Genomic DNA, 15,808 nt, shown 5'->3' on the forward strand with positions numbered 1-15,808 from the left:
GGCTGCCCAGGGAGGGGGTTGAGTCCCCTTCCCTGGAGGGGTTTAAGGGCCGGGTGGACGAGGTGCTGAGGGACATGGTTTAGTGATTGATGGGAATGGTTGGACTCGATGATCCAGTGGGTCTTTTCCAATCTGGTGATTCTATGATTCTATCTCAGGCTGCTGTATTATTTGAGCCATGAAATCACCAGCAATTCTCCCTTTTTGGCTGCATCCCTGGCCAGATGCTGCATCGCTTGAGGAGGGGTGAGGAATGGCCGATTAATCTGTGCTCAGAGAGGCTGCCTGTTGGGATTAGTGCTTCCGACGTTCTTAACATCTGCAGCTCCGGGACAGTCCCAAATTCATCAGCACTGGAAGCTGGAGGAGAACAGCAAGGCTGGTAAGAGCTCCTTCTGCAGGGGGGGAATTCTGTCTCTTGAATTGCCACTGCCATGTAGCAAGGCAATAGGGAGGTTGGCAGCCGTGCCATCACCTTGGTGCTCCAAAAGTGTCATACAGTTTCTTGGCTGTGTCTGTGATTCCCAAGGCTATAGAGGGTTTTGTTAGCTGTGTAGCTGAGAAGCCAGGGAGAGGGCTGGAAGGAATGGCTGAGAGAGCTGGGGGTGTTTAGCCTGGAGAAGAGGAGGCTGAGGGGAGACCTCATTGCTCTCTCCAACTGCCTGAAAGGAGGTTGTGGAGAGGAGGGAGCTGGGCTCTTCTCCCAAGGGACAGGGGACAGGATGAGAGGGAATGGCCTCAAGCTCCACCAGGGGAGGTTTAGGCTGGGCATTAGGAAAAATTTTTTCATGGAAAGGGTCCTTGGTCCCTGGCAGAGACTGCCCAGGAAGGGGTTTGAGTCCCCTTCCCTGGAGGGGTTTAAGGGATGGGTGGACGAGGTGCTGAGGGACATGGTTTAGCGATTGATGGGAATGGTTGGACTCGATGATCCAGTGGGTCTCTTCCAACCTGGTGATTCTATGATTCTGAGCCTACTTTTTTTCCTGCATTAACTTTCTGTTTCTCTTCATGACAGGGTTTCACGAGCCTTTTGTTTGTGGAGATAAGCAACACAGGGAATGAGAAGAGACTGCTAATAAGTCATGGATGGGTTACAGCTGCGGGTAAGGCTCACCTTGTGCAAACCACAACCTTCCACCACGCTTCAGAGTCCCCAGCAGCCACAGGGAAACAAGATACCAGCTCTGTCTATGTATAGTCAGCCTGCTAGCTGGGAAAGACTCCCTTAGAATCATAGAATCATAGAATAACTAGGTTGGAAGAGACCCACCGGATCATCAAGTCCAACCATTCCTATCACACACTAAACCATGCCCCTCCCCTTGTCTATCCCTGCAAGCAAACTCCGGGATGCTGCTCAGGATTAAGCTCAGAGAGTGCCTGAGCTCCTGGTTTAAGCTTCCCCACCTCCCCTGTCTTTGAAGAGCCCAGCCTGCCCCCTCCCATGCCTGCCCAGTGCTGACTGGAGGCACGCAGGGGCTGTCCATCTCAGGAGTTAATCGTCTCCTCGTCAGATGTCAGGAGGAGATGAAGCTGCTATAAATAGATGGTGAAGCCCTCGTGGTTTCAGCTGTGATTCACACACATGGCAGAGAAGCATTAGGAAGAATTAACATTCAATCTCTCAGGCACTTTCCTGAGAGCAAATGCCATTCTGTCCCTGTCACTTAATCCCCTTCCCCACGGGAGGTCAGCAGCACTTTCTGGAGGGTCTGAATGGGTCAAATGGACAGGGAAGCCCAGACGAGGACTGTCAAGAGAGCTAAAACCAGCCACTTCAGCCTGGAGTGACTGAGCAGCACCTGCCCATGATACCAGCTGCATTTAGAGACATGGCAAGATGCTCTTCTCCCCCCTTACTGGGGCTGAGATCAGACAGTGGCGTTTTCTTGCAGCACGCACATTCTGAGATGCCTGACAACAGCCTCTGGGAGTGAGAAGACTTCTGGCAATGGTACGTGCAGGGGGCTGGGGACACTGAGTCTGGCTCTCCCTAACTGATGCTGAGATGTGTCTCTACCTGAGTGGCTCACAGGGTCTGTGGTATCTGCCTAGATGCATGGTCGAGCAGTCGTCCATGTGAAATCCCCACTTCTTCTCTGCCACATCCTAATTTTTCAAAGCTCAGGAGGAAAAAATGCAAGGCACGGCTACTCTACCTTTGGGAAGCTGTTTGCACTTGTTCCTGCATATGTTTGCATTCATTTGCATGTGTATAAGTGCTTGGTAGCTCCTGTCCTCTTGCTTCGCTGTGTTTGTGCTGTCAGCAGTGACGGTCACTGAGCATTGTATGTGAGATGGAGAAACCAGCTGGAAAAGAGGTGAGACCAGACAGGTCCTGAAATGAGAAGTGTGAGGAGTCTGTTTGTAGATATCCATTCATCTGTTTGTCTGACAGTCTCTCAGCTACAGGGAAATAGAGGTATTTTTCCTGAAAGGCAGCTTAGAGAGCAGAGAATCTCCATCAGATGATGCATATTCTCACTTTTTTGGATATTTGGTGCCCCATCCATGACTCTCGTTTCATACTATTGCCACAGTTTCATTGAATTGCTACTAGAATATAGGTCAGAGACTGAAAAGACATTTAGGGCACTCATCATCCACAAGAGGTAAAGGGGAGTTTGGACTGCAGGATGAGAGCTCAGTGCTGATATCTTTGAGACCCCAGTTAGTGACCCAGGGAATCTGGAGATCATGAGATGACCATAAACCAGAAAATCTTTTACTTTCACCCTGCTCTTAAGGACGCGGGAATCAGGGTTTCTCAGTGAAGCAAGGAAAGAAGCAAACAAGGGGTCACAGGAACTGCAAGTTGGTGGGGGAGTCACCTTGCTACAATGGGACTAAATCCAAGAAAGTGACCCCATGACTCCTCCAGGGCAAAGAGGGCCCTGTCCCACCCCTTGCTGCAGCTCTAGGAAACACCTTTCAGCAGAAATGGGAGCCTGCCAGCGAGGCGATGATTAAAGAGATCTTAATTGATAGGTTTCTTCAGGTCTGGGCCCCTAACCACAAGAAGGATGTTGAGGCTCTGGAGAGAGTCCAGAGAAGAGCAATGAAGCTGGTGAAGGGGCTGGAGAACAAGAGGAGCGTCTGAGAGAGCTGGGGGGTGTTTAGCCTGGAGAAGAGGAGGCTGAGGGGAGACCTCATTGCTCTCTCCAACTCCCTGAAAGGAGGTTGTGGAGAGGAGGGAGCTGGGCTCTTCTCCCAAGGGACAGGGGACAGAACGAGAGGGAACGGCCCCAAGCTCCACCAGGGGAGGTTCAAGCTGGGCATTAGGAAAAATTTTTTCATGGAAAGGGTGATTGGTCCCTGGCAGAGGCTGCCCAGGGAGGGGGTTGAGTCCCCTTCCCTGGAGGGGTTTAAGGGACGGGTGGACGAGGTGCTGAGGGACATGGGTTAGTGATTGATGGGAATGGTTGGACTCGATGATCCGGTGGGTCTCTTCCAACCTGGTGATTCTATGATTCTGTGGTCATGTATGATGTTGTGGATATCTAAACCAAGATGGGTTTGGTGTCAAAATGGCATTCCTCTACTTAAGAACACATCATTTAGTCTGACAGGTGGAATATGGACTGCGTGTCTGCCCTAGCAGGCTCAGATCTGAGTGGGTCTGCAAGCACCTATGAGGTTTTAAGCCACCCTTACAGTCTTCATTATATCACGGAAGAACCTGAAGTAAGCTACTTCCAGGAATTGGTGTAGGAATGTCTGCACAGGCTAAAGGGCTTCAGAAAGGATTGTGAGGTATTTCTGTTATTGCACAGAAAGTGGAATTGCAGGGGCTAGATTCCCAGGTGGATCCTTACGGAGGGGAGTCATGCGACCGAGCCACATGCAAGCTTGGAAGTGGCTCTGCAGATTCCCTTGTTGTAAGTGACAAGACTCAGCTGACTTGCAGAAACTTTTGCTTGAATTATCCCATATCTCAAAAAAAAAAGCCAAAAAGGGCCATGTGGTGATGTAAAGGGAGTATTTCAGTCTGTCTGTTCTCCAAGTGAGTCCAGACAACCTGAAGCAGCTTTGGAATGTGGAGCATATTGGATGCAAATGGCAGGCCATATGTTTTATGACATTAATTGCCAAACTTTCAGAAGCACCTTATTGACCTCCTACAGCCAGCGAAAGAGTACAGCTCATGCTCAGGCATCTGATCATTTGTCATCTGTTCCTTGATTTTCTTCAACATTTATATGGTTGAATCATCAGCCTGGATAGTCTCCAGTGTTGTAGGAGCTTTGCAAACCCAAAATATTAGCCAGTTTTCCAAAAGATGGCATCTGTAAATGCCAAGCTTACAGATGGTTCATGATATTACGGGAATTCCAGGCACAAAATAGAAGGATAGGGGAAGTACATGGTGAAAAACCTCATAATTTATCTATAAAAGCTGGATCTGCTTAGATGATCTGGCTGGTGGCTGCCATGAACAGACTCTGGACTGAAAAAAAAGGGTTTGGAAAGATATCCAGGAATAAGTCGTGATGGTTAATGAGGAGGAAATGAAAGAAATGAGAGGAAATTAAAGAAATGAGAGCTGTACCAGAGAATCCTGCCAGCCTGGGCTTACAACGTTCACTTGCACGGAGGAGAAAAGGCAAAAGGAGTGAATGGTTTTCTTCTACTAAAACCAACAGGGCCAACAAGTTAAGAGAAGGGTAACGTCATGCAAACCTCATCGGAAGACAAGAAGTCATCTGTGATTCTAGTTATTTCCATGTTTTCTGGTATGCCCATCCCTGGTACCACAGTAGTTCCGGATTTAGAGGGACATGGTTTATTGTTTGATAGGAATGGTTGGACTCGATGATCCGGTGGGTCTCTTCCAACCTGATTATTCTATGATTCACTGCCTGATGCAGTGTGCCTCTTTCACCTCTCTGGTCTCCATGAGAGGCAGTTTTTCTCTCTCTGAGATCATATCTTTTCTACTCACAGCAGGCATCCAGCAGCAGGAGCCTCCTCAAGCTCGCGATTATGGAGGTGAAGTGGATTCACGTGTTGGTCGTCTTCTTCTTCCTATTGTCTGTGGCAATGACGGGCTGCTTCTTGTGGCAGTACAGCCTCCCCAAGGTGGAGCCCGGTGAGTTGTCCTCTTGAAGCATGACCATGGTTTGGCACAGAGGTTTGTGAGACAAGTAAATGCTTTTCTCCCCATATGAACGTATTTCCCAAAGAGCGTTTCCCCGAACAGCACACAACTTCACCTCCTCCCAGCTCATGCAAGGTCACAGAGGAGATGAGTGTGGGCTTGATGGTGTAACATGCAACTCTGATGATGTCCAGAGAAGATCTGTCCTCTGGCAGTAAACTATATCAATATCCCAAGGAGATGTTTTACCTTACATTCTCTATCTTTATCTTTACCATCCTGTTCTAAAAGTCACTCCGTTTCAAAATGGGGTTTGTTTTACACCTTACCATAAGTTTCAGCTTATGGGTTTTCCTCATTTCCTGTTCTCCTATTCTTAGACCTTTGAACCAGCTCAAGCCCTAGGTTCCCACTAGAATCCCCTGATGTTAATTACAGAAAACTCAACAGACAGATTTATATGTGCAAGGACAAAATACTCATATATACAGCATAACTGGGGCAGTTTTAAGAAGCCCAAACAAAGGTGACACAAAATCCGTGGTGGAAGTGCCAAAGGTAACTCACAGACCAATGTCTGAAAAGATTTCACGCCCTACTTTATTATCACAGCATATCTGAGGCTACCTGTGTCCATTCCCATTCATCTTAAAATTTTCATAGAGCCATGTCTCCTCTTACTTCTAATGCTTTACCTTTATGCTTAGTTGGGATGCAAAAAGATAAATGAGTGTTTTGTTCACAGCTTACAGAGCAGAGGAGCTGTGTTCATAATTACCTTGGGATCAAGTGGGAAAATGGACCCTCCAAGTGAGAGAGTTCCAGTCTCTCACTGAGTTTAAAGAACTTTGCCATAAAAATTTAAGCCATGTCTCTGGCTTATGGCTAATTCAGGGTATGGTTAATTCAGAAGACAGCTCAGATACTGAGTGTGCATCCTGGTGTTACAGTGTTAGATTGTAGGTAGCACTCACAATTCACTTCTACATCCATTTTCTGAGGTTACAATAGGCATGGGATAACTTTATCCTCCTGAACCCACACTCAGTCTCTCTCCTAGACATGTACAGGGTGATTTCATGGGGTCTAAACCCACTGTCAGGTTCCTTTTCTTCTGCAGACACTTCCTTACTCTGCTAAGTTGCAGAGTCGTTTGAAGTCTGTTGTGGCTCCTGTCTGTCTCACGTGTTATATCATGTTGGAATAAGCAAGAAGAGAGCACAGTGTGCTCTTCAAGTATTGTTTTATGCAAGATAGAAACAATTCAAGATTGACTTCTTTGACTAGGCTGCCCAGGGAGGGGGTTGAGTCACCTTCCCTGGAGGGGTTTAAGGAACGGGTGGACAAAGCAGTGAGGGACATGGGTTAGTGATTGATGGGAATGGTTGGACTCAATGATCTGTTAGGGTCTTTTCCAACCTGGTGATTCTATGATTCTATGATTCCATGATTCCATGACTATGTGGAAGTGTCCTTCATCTTTGTACAACACAAGAAAGCAAACCTCTGCTGACTGCTGGGTGAGGCTGAAGCTTGCTAGCGTGTCTAACAAAGCCACATATGCCATTTTTGAAATGTTTTCCAGGCCCATCTGTGATGGAAGCGAGATCAGAAGCTGTGCAGATGTGCCCCCGCTATCCTGAACCAGTACCACTGGACCACCCACTCCCCATTCTGAAGGAGGCATTGGAGAAGGTCTGTGAGGAGGAGGGAACAGAGAGGACAGAGCTCATGACTGATTTTCTGAAGGAGTAAAGGGGATTACATATATTTTGCCCCTGAGCATCTCTGGGGAATGAGGTGGGAGATCAAGGAGGTGGAGAACTTGTAAATCTAGAAATGGGTGTATAAAGCTTGTTCACTGAGCATACAGAGCAGCTCAATAAGCAATTATCTTATCTGAATGGTAAACTATTATGAAGGAACATTATTACTGGCCATCAGGAGGTCTGGGGAGCACACAACAGCACAAAATGATGGTTCTTGTCATTTTGTCTGCTATGAGGCAGCTCTCACATCCTGGAAAGCAGGAGACTTGTGTAAACAGTTCCTATTAATCAGTGACGGCCAGTTCATTATTTGCTGCTTTGCTGGCTTTCCCCATGCCAGCATCTAAAAATTAAGATCTACTTGTAGGTAATTCGAAGGAAAGGAACGGAGGGAAAGGGGACGGGAACCTGCATCTGAATGAGAGAGATCTCAGTCTGACAGTCAGACACTGCCTCTGAAATTTTAGCACCATCTGCAGTTCTGGGAGGCTTGATTTGCAATGAGGAAACACTGTGGCTTTCCTGGACTGCATGGACCATAAGGATTTTGTGGACCCCTACCATACATGCACCCTGTCATTTATCACTTTCTCACAAATAGCCAGATTTGATGTAAGAGAAGCTGTCCCACAGCTCTGATCATTCTTTTTACCCTTCCTTAACTCTTTTCCAGGTTGAGGTTCATTCCAACCAAAGCGATTCCATGATTCTATTAAATGTACTGGACAATTCAGCATAAGAAATTCAAAGGAATGGGACAGGTGGATGAGGTGCTGAGGGACATGGGTTAGTGATTGATAGGAATGGTTGGACTCGATGATCTGGTGGGTCTCTTCCAACCTGATGATTCTATGATTCTATGAAAAAATCACTGTCACATGCTTGGAAGTAAGAAAGGCTGATGGTCTTGGTCTTCCACCAGGTCTTACAGACTAGATGCCTTCTAAGACTTCTCGTTTTGAAATCTGTGATTTCCTATCATTCTCTAGGTTGATACGATGCTGCGGCAAAAGATTCACAGCTCTGGGCTCCCTGCCATGTCTGCTATCGTGATCTACAATGACACTGTTCTCTGGACAGGCAACTTTGGAAAGAAGAACGGTTCAGACCCCTCTTCAGTGGTGCCCAACGAATACACTATTTATAGGTGAGTAAGAAGTATTGCAGGAGAGGTAAAGAAAAAGCAGGTACACACCTGGAAAGCTGATTTCTGGATAAAGAGCCACTGTCACAGACAGCATCCTCTTGCTGGTTCAGATCCACTACACAAATTTATTCTGGGTTACACTGAAACTTTGTGAGATCATGCTTCAGCTGGTCCCTAAATTGTCATATGCTTGTGGCTCGCTGAGTTGTTCACTTTGGATTTTTTTAAATTATTTTTTATTTTATCTAACAATATTTTCAATGGGAATAGCAGTGCTCATCCTGAAGAACCTGAAAACATGCATGTACTCCTTACATAAGAATGTCCCTGTGCTTTGAGGAGGCCTGGGGAACAGATCTGAAGACTGAGTCAGCACAGATTTTGTGAGCAGCAAAGAGACAGAGGAATAAAATGAAAAAAAAGATCAATCTAGAAAAGAATGGAGTGTGGGGAGAGAATCTACTGAACATTTGATAGGAATGGTTGGACTTTGATAGGAATGGTTGGACTCGATGATCTGATGGGTCTTTTCCAACCTGGTGATTCTATGATATAAAATAGACCTTTAGGCTTATTCATTCTCAAAGTGAAGTCAAAGCCATTATTTTAAACTAAGATAGATAAGATAGTGTATGTTAAAAAAAAAGAAAAAAAAATTTTAAAATACCAAACCAGAGGAAGTGTTTACTTCCTTTAAAGATCTATTTTCAGTAATTTAAAATGGTGCTATTTATGAAACGTACGAGTGGTTCTCTGGCTCTCAGCTGTTGACCTCAGAAAAAGCACTTTTGGAAAGTTTCAGCAGCTGCAATTACCCCTCTGTAGCACAGCAAAAATCCCTGCTCAGATGACCTCATGCTATTTCTTGGATTATGGTATTTACTAACCAATGATTTATGAAATATCTCACTTCATGAGTACTAAGTGAGCAGAAAAAGTTCTGTAGTCTCCTGCACTATTGGTGAAATACCACTGAAGGCAACATTGCAGTCCATAAACGCCAGAGTTAAGGGTATTAATTCAAAGTTTTTACCTGCGTTTTTAGCAATTGCCTTCTGAATTAGCAAAGAGGTTGCATGTAAAGCTCCAAGCAATAGGTCAGTTGGACAATCTCATTTACTGAGGGACATGGTTTAGTGTTTGATAGGAATGGTTGGACTCCATGGTCCGGTGGGTCTCTTCCAACCTGGTGATTCTGTGATTCTATGATCTTTGCTCTTCCTTCATTCATGGATTTCTAAATGTCTAATTTCTATAAATTTTTGTTCCTTAACAGAATTGCCAGTGTTTCCAAGATCTTTCCCACCATTATGCTGTACAAGATGTGGGAGGAGGGAAAAGTCACGTCTCTTGATGACCCGTTGGAACGTTATGCCCCAAACTTTGTTATCAAGAACCCTCTGGGGAGGCTCAAGGAATCAGAGCAGAGATACACAGCAGATGGGCTGATTTTTTCAGAAAAAGGCTCAATGCCACCGAAGCCATCGCCCGTGACCTTGCGCAGAATGGCCAGCCAGCTCTCAGGTGAGACGATGCTGCTACCTTCTTGTCCTCTGCCCAGCACCATCCCACCCGAAAGAGACCATGGAGAGAAAACAAACCATATGCCGGCAACAAAAAATGTTGTTATTGAGGGTATCTGCACCTCTGCACTTCCTAGAGGTCAGGCAGGACCCTTGGAAGCAAGCTGTTAACAGATTTATGAAATGCTAAAAGGAAACTCTTGTCCAGACCACCTGCTAGGAAAGGGCCAAGCTGCACTATGGGCTGGGAATTGTTTTTGCCTTGCAAGGTGAACATATATTTCTTTCAACACAGTATCATGACCTGAAATCAGGCTCCAGTTGCATTATGGTTTTTGTACTCCAGCGCTGAGTGCTCTCATTTTTCTGAGACGTAGAGTTGAGGATCAAAGTGGCACCAAACGTTTTTGCTTTGAACAGATAGACCTTGATTGCTGATCTACATTTAGTTGTCAGTGTAGTTCCTGTTCTAGAATTCCAGAGCTATTATTAATTACTATTATTAACTAGCAGTACAATCAACATTATAGATGCTATAATTATATAATATAATTAATTATACGTTATTGATTATTAATTATTATTAATCTTCTGCTATCTTCCGAATTGAGTAAATTAAGGTAGAAGGAACTTGCGGAACTCAGAAGAATTTTAACCTGAGCCCAGAATTAAGCCCAGAACTGAACACAAGATTCAAGGAGCAGTCTCACCAGTGCCAAGTACAAGTAATGAAGTCCTCCAGGGCATCAACTCTATCCGATCCCCTCTGACTCTCACCTGACCTGGTCTGGCTGTTCCTTGCAGAAGTATTTGTGAACGATGCAGCTCCCAGCCTGCTACACCTCTTACCACCCAGTGAGGTGTGAGTGATGCTCTAGAAATACTTGTACAAAGCGTACGTCAAAACATACCTGGTCATAGCATAATTGTTTGCAACGTGCAGCCATTCTATTCCTTCCATCACAGTGCTGCATTTGTGCCTCTGCTTAGATCTTTTTACATTCTTATGTCTCCTGCTTAGTTTCTGAGGCCACCCCAGCAGGACACACCTTGGACCCTGACAGTATAGTAGGATGAGAAGCACAGTTCCAAAATCCAAACTGAAAGCCAAATGACTGTTGAGATTATATCTTACATTTCCTGACTGTCAAAACCCAAAGAGGAATAGGTTCTGCTTAGCTTCAAGACCAAAGCCACTTCATGGCTTTGATTTTTTGGTATTGTAAAGCAGTTTTCATCAAGATTCTTCCAGGGGAAACTGATCTATAATGTATCCTCATTATCTGGGCTTTACTACGTTGCGTATTTAAAAAAGAAAATCCAAAGATTTTTCTTCTCAGCACTTGATGAGGACATTGCTAGAGGGAAGTTCCAGCTTGTTAAGACTGTGATTGTCAAATATCTATGAATGCCAGTACGAGATGCTATTGTAAATTATTAACAGCATGCTTGTCACAGCCCATAGGGCATAAATCAACGACCGTGGACTTTCTGTTATGCTCACACGTTTTCTGGTTTATAATTTCTAGCGAATCTCACAAGAGACACTGCAGCAGTGATGTGGTTCTGGCGAACAATCCCATTGGGGCAACTTTGCAACTTCTTCTTCGCTGCCATTGTAGCAAGTAGGAAATTAAGGAGCTCGTTTTCTTCCAGAAGATGTTCACTGCACCTCTTATCTAGTCATTAAGCTGCACAAATAACCACACACCAGAAGCAGAAAAAGTACTTTCATTCCAGTTTAAATCCCAAGGTCAGGCCAATTGAGAAAAACACATGTTGCTGGTGCAGAAGAATAGGGACTCGTTCAGCTTTGCTGTGATTAAGCTCGTGCTTGCTGAGCAGACAATTGCAAGTCATTTTTCTGTCATGTACCCTTCCTGATTTTCTCCCAGCCCCTAAATCAATGTCAGCTGTAAACTGCAACAAGGGTTTCATTCCAGATATAATCCGCGTTCTGGACTTGGTGAGTGGTAGATCTTGTGCAAAGGAGCTGTGGTGTTTTAATAAGTCTTGGCCAAGGTTTTTAGGAAATACACGGTCAGTGTTGAGGAATTAAAAGTGAAAAGAATTTCAGCTACTCTACTTTCAGAAACCCTCAATAAATGTTGCTAAAGTTGAAAAAAAAAAAAAAAACAAAAATCTAAAAATACTTTTATCCAGCCTGGAATGGTTCAAAGAAGCTCAAGTCTGCTTGGCAAAGTGTAAGAGGCTCTTGCACACCTTTCTATTCAAGGGAATACGTTCACATGGAAATACCAACAGCGATTTCCCTGACACCTAGTATGCCCTTCTCCTTCAAAACGCACTTGGGGATGTGGGTATATTAATTATTTACCAAAGTGTTTTTACTGTAGGGTAGTGACCCAGAACTGGTGCTGGGATAGGACTTGCATTACCCAGATTCAGTGGTCCATGACTTAAATATTATGCCTTGCAGTCCAGTATGAAGAGCTCCTCGCAGTACTATGTGTATAAAGCACATATATGCATCATCGTTGTTTCCATTTTGACATTTAATCTTGCCTTTTGCTCACTCTTCACCAACCTCAAAGTTTCCTAGACCATAATTTATCTCAAATTGTTGACTTCTCTCTTCCATGGCACAGGTCTGCCCAGGAGGCTGAGGTCCACCTCCCTGCTATGGAAGGGCAATACACAAGATGCTCTAGCTCTCCTGAAAGATGATGTCTTGGTTGCTGATCCGGGAACCAGGTCAGACACATTCACTCATGAGCTTTGGATTTGGGTTTGTGTTCTCCATCAATATGAGCCCCACAGACAGTCTCCATGGCCAATGCATAAAAGACAGACATTCCTAAATTCCTTCAGCGCAGGAAGAACGTGGGTCTGTTTGAGTGAGTCCAGAGGAGGTCACAAAAAAATCCAAGGGAGGCCCTGGCCCAGGTTTCCCAGAGCAGGGGTGGCTGCCCCATCCCTGGAGGGGTTCAAAGCCAGGTTGGATGGGGCTTGGAGCCCCTGATCTAGTGGGAGGTGTCCCTGCCCATGGCAGGGGGTTTGGAACTGGATGGGCTTTAAAGTCCCTTCCAACCTAAACCATTCCATGATTCTGTGTTTCTATGCAAACATATGTCAGTTTGCGTAAATGATTTTTTTTTCCCTTTCATCTCCTGTCTCCTACACAGAGTGGTCAAAGAGCTTTGCCACTATTCCCACAACAAATTTCTTTTTCAACTTAACAACAGACCACAGCAATGACATTTTCTCTGTCCCTCCTTCATCTCTCCTCTCTCTTTGCCTTGTCATCAGATGACATCCTGGGCACTGGAACAGGCTGCCCAGGGAGGGGGTTGAGTCCCCTTCCCTGGAGGGGTTTAAGGGATGGGTGGACGAGGCACTGAGGGACATGGATTTTTGTTTGATAGGAATGGTTGGACTCGATGATCCGGTGGGTCTCTTCCAACCTGGTGATTCTGTGATTCTATGAAATGGGACTTCTTCCCTAGAGGAGAGAGGCTCAGCAGCTCCTGGTTTTGCACTGTCAAACCCCCTTGTATCATTGAGGCAAGATTGATTCAGAGACGTTCTGACAGGGGGCAGGATGAGAGGGAATGGCCTCAAGCTCCGTCAGGGGAGGTTTAGGCTGAATATTAGGAAAAATATTTTCACAGAAAGGGTCATTGGGCGCTGTCAGAGGCTGCCCAGGGAGATGGTTGAGTCCCCTTCCCTGGAGGGGTTTAAGGGACGGGTGGACGAGGTGCTGAGGGACATGGGTTAGTGATTGATGGGAATGGTTGGACTCGATGATCCGGTGGGTCTTTTCCAACCTGGTGATTCTATGATTGAGGGAAGATTGATTGAGATACGTTCTGCTTCCTTTTCAGGTGCCACTACAGCAACTTGGCCTTCTCACTGATGGCACACGTGCTAGCCAACCATGCAGCTGAAGGACAATACCAGCGCTGGATCTCAGAGAACATCCTGGACCGCTTGGGCATGGAGGACACTGGCTTTGACATCACACCACCAATCCGCTCCCAGATGGCTGTGGGTTTCTACAGCAGCCGGCAACCAGCCCCCCTCTATGATCTTGGCTGGTACAGGCCTTCTGGCCAGATGTACTCAACAGCTGCTGACCTTGCCAAGCTGGCAATGGTCTTCTTAGGCACCTACCACCGTCGTCTCCTAGAACCTGACACGGTGAAGACGATGCTAACCCCTCTGTTTAAGTGCTCCACTGATTACTTTGCTAACAAGACTGGTACACCCTGGGAGATTAACGAGCAATTGGGATATGATGTTATTAGGAAGGATGGAGACCTTGATGGTTATTCAGCTACCTTCTCTCTTATCCCCAAGCTCCGCTTGAGCTTCATTGTGCTAATGGCAGGGCCCAGGCCCCAGGGTGGAGATATTGTGACTCAGACTTATGAGTATCTTATTCCTGCCATGGAGACAGCGTTCAGAGAGGCAGATAAAAGCTTGATTCCTCCTCCAAGTCCAAGCCCTTATGTTGGCTACTATACCTACTCCAACCTCACCTTCTACGAGATCAAAGTCGGACCTGGTGGGGTGCTGGTCATGCAGCAGTTTGGGCCTCATGTGGAAGAGCTGATTCCTGAAAAGTATCGGACAATCAAGCTTCACCACCTGGAAGATCGTGTTTTCCAAGTTGTTTTTGACAAAGAGTTTCCATGTGTCCTGAACTTGGGCTCTGCCTCCATCTCACTGGAGACCCAAAACGGGCAGCTCTTTAACTTTTACCCATTCGATCGCAAAGGTTTATCTCCTGGCTTTGATGCACCAGGGCTAAACACCTACAATGTGGTGCGTGTACTTCGTAAACCCGTATTCTATACCTAAATGTCTCTACTTTTCTGACTACTTCTGAGTGGTGGCTCCGAATCTGTGTCTTACCAGACTCTACTATCTACATGGCTTTATTGATGCCACTTAAAAGGGAAAGATGGTGAGAAATCACTCTTTGGTCCAACAAATATGTTGGGTCCCACTTTTAAAATTACTTTACAGGCTTGCAATCCCTGACAGTGCACAAAAGGCCAACTAGCCAGCACTGATGCCCACAGGGAAAAAAGGGAGATGTGAATGTGCTGGATGGACAGGGTTTGAATGACATAAAAAAATGCCGAGTGCTTAAGTCCCCACACTGACGTTGCTGTTTGATTGACAAGTACCATCAAAAGGCTGAGATTTCCTTTCTCAGAAAATATCCATTCTTCAGTCCCAAGGTTTTTCAGGGCTCTGCAGGAGCCCATCGGCCAAGAAAAAGATTCCTCATGTGGGTAACGTGACATAGTACGTGCTAGAAAATGGCAGCAGCCTCATACCAGGTGCTACTTGTGATACTTGGGTCCAAGATGACCCTAAAGGGGTCCTAGGGAGCTCTAGAGGGTTCCTTGTTGTCCTAGAAGGGTCCTAGAAAGCCCTAATGAGGTCCCAGAAGGGCTTCTTAGGACCATTCTAGGGACCCCAGAAAGCCTCTAGAGCCCCCCTGGGACCCCTTTATGGCCTTCTAGGACCCTTCTAGGACCCCCAGAAACTCTCTAGACCCCCATGGGACACATTAAGGGCCTTCTTGGAGCATTCTAGGACCTTGAGAAGCTCTCTAGATCCCTCTGAGACCCCTTTAGGGCCTTCTTGGACCCTTCTAGGGCCTCGCAGAACCCTCTAGAGCCCCCTGGGACCCCTTTAGGGCCTTCTAGAACCCATCTACGACCCCCAAGAACCTTCTAGAGCCCCCTGGGACCCCTTTAGGAACTTCTAGGACCCCGTACAACCCTCTAGAGCCCCCTGGGACCCCTTTAGGGCCTTCTAGGACCCCCAGGGACCCCTTTATGGCCATCAAGGACCCTTCTAGGACCCCCAGGAACCCTCTAGAGCCCACTGGGACCCCTTTAGGGCTATCTAGGACCTTTCTAGGACCACGCAGGACTCTCTAGCGCTCAGGGTTGGGATAAGAGGCAACAGACACAATGTGGAAGATGGAAATTTCAGCTCAGCTTAAAGAAAAATGTTTTGTGCCCTGAGCATGGTCAAATGCTTGAACAGGGACATAGAGAGCTGGCAGGATTTCCACCCTTGGAGATAATCAGCACTAACCTAGACAACTTAGTCTAATTGGGCCTGCTTTGATATGGAAGAGTGAAGTACACAGGGACCTTTGATGGTTTTCTTACACGATTTTGTGGTTCTGTGAGTTCACTTACAAGTAGCTGTGGAATTACTGTCCTGGTGGAGCAGATGCTTATGGGAATCAGTTGGGATAAGAGGCAACAGACCCAATGCACAG

General features: G+C 46.1%; 1 protein-coding gene across 6 annotated transcripts; it reads left to right on the forward strand.

Annotated features, from left to right (window-relative positions):
* Positions 1-239: 239 nt before the first annotated feature.
* Positions 240-14,604, forward strand: LACTBL1 (lactamase beta like 1). Of its 6 annotated transcripts, none has more exons than XM_069874920.1 (8): positions 240-382; positions 1,016-1,103; positions 4,945-5,089; positions 6,684-6,793; positions 7,857-8,014; positions 9,291-9,538; positions 12,147-12,252; positions 13,383-14,604. In XM_069874920.1, the coding sequence occupies exons 2-8, from the start codon at positions 1,083-1,085 to the stop codon at positions 14,359-14,361; spliced, it is 1,767 nt and encodes a 588-aa protein (XP_069731021.1). In that variant the 5' UTR covers positions 240-382; positions 1,016-1,082; the 3' UTR covers positions 14,362-14,604. The 6 variants fall into 6 exon arrangements, with proteins under 6 accessions (XP_069731021.1, XP_069731022.1, XP_069731027.1 ...); XM_069874921.1 differs by having other exon boundaries at positions 4,948-5,089; XM_069874923.1 differs by lacking the exon at positions 240-382 and adding an exon at positions 1,896-1,954.
* Positions 14,605-15,808: the final 1,204 nt, after the last annotated feature.

The sequence above is a fragment of the Phaenicophaeus curvirostris genome, chromosome 22, assembly GCF_032191515.1.
Source record: "Phaenicophaeus curvirostris isolate KB17595 chromosome 22, BPBGC_Pcur_1.0, whole genome shotgun sequence".
In the NCBI taxonomy this organism is placed as follows: domain Eukaryota; kingdom Metazoa; phylum Chordata; class Aves; order Cuculiformes; family Cuculidae; genus Phaenicophaeus; species Phaenicophaeus curvirostris.

Bases quoted from the DNA above. Each gene is read 5' to 3' on its own strand.
- LACTBL1 (XM_069874920.1), top strand. From the start codon at position 1,083: ATGGATGGGTTACAGCTGCGG. The intron at 1,104-4,944 runs GTAAGGCTCACC...TTCTACTCACAG, and splicing joins TGGATGGGTTACAGCTGCGG to CAGGCATCCAGCAGCAGGAG. The intron at 8,015-9,290 runs GTGAGTAAGAAG...GTTCCTTAACAG, and splicing joins AACGAATACACTATTTATAG to AATTGCCAGTGTTTCCAAGA.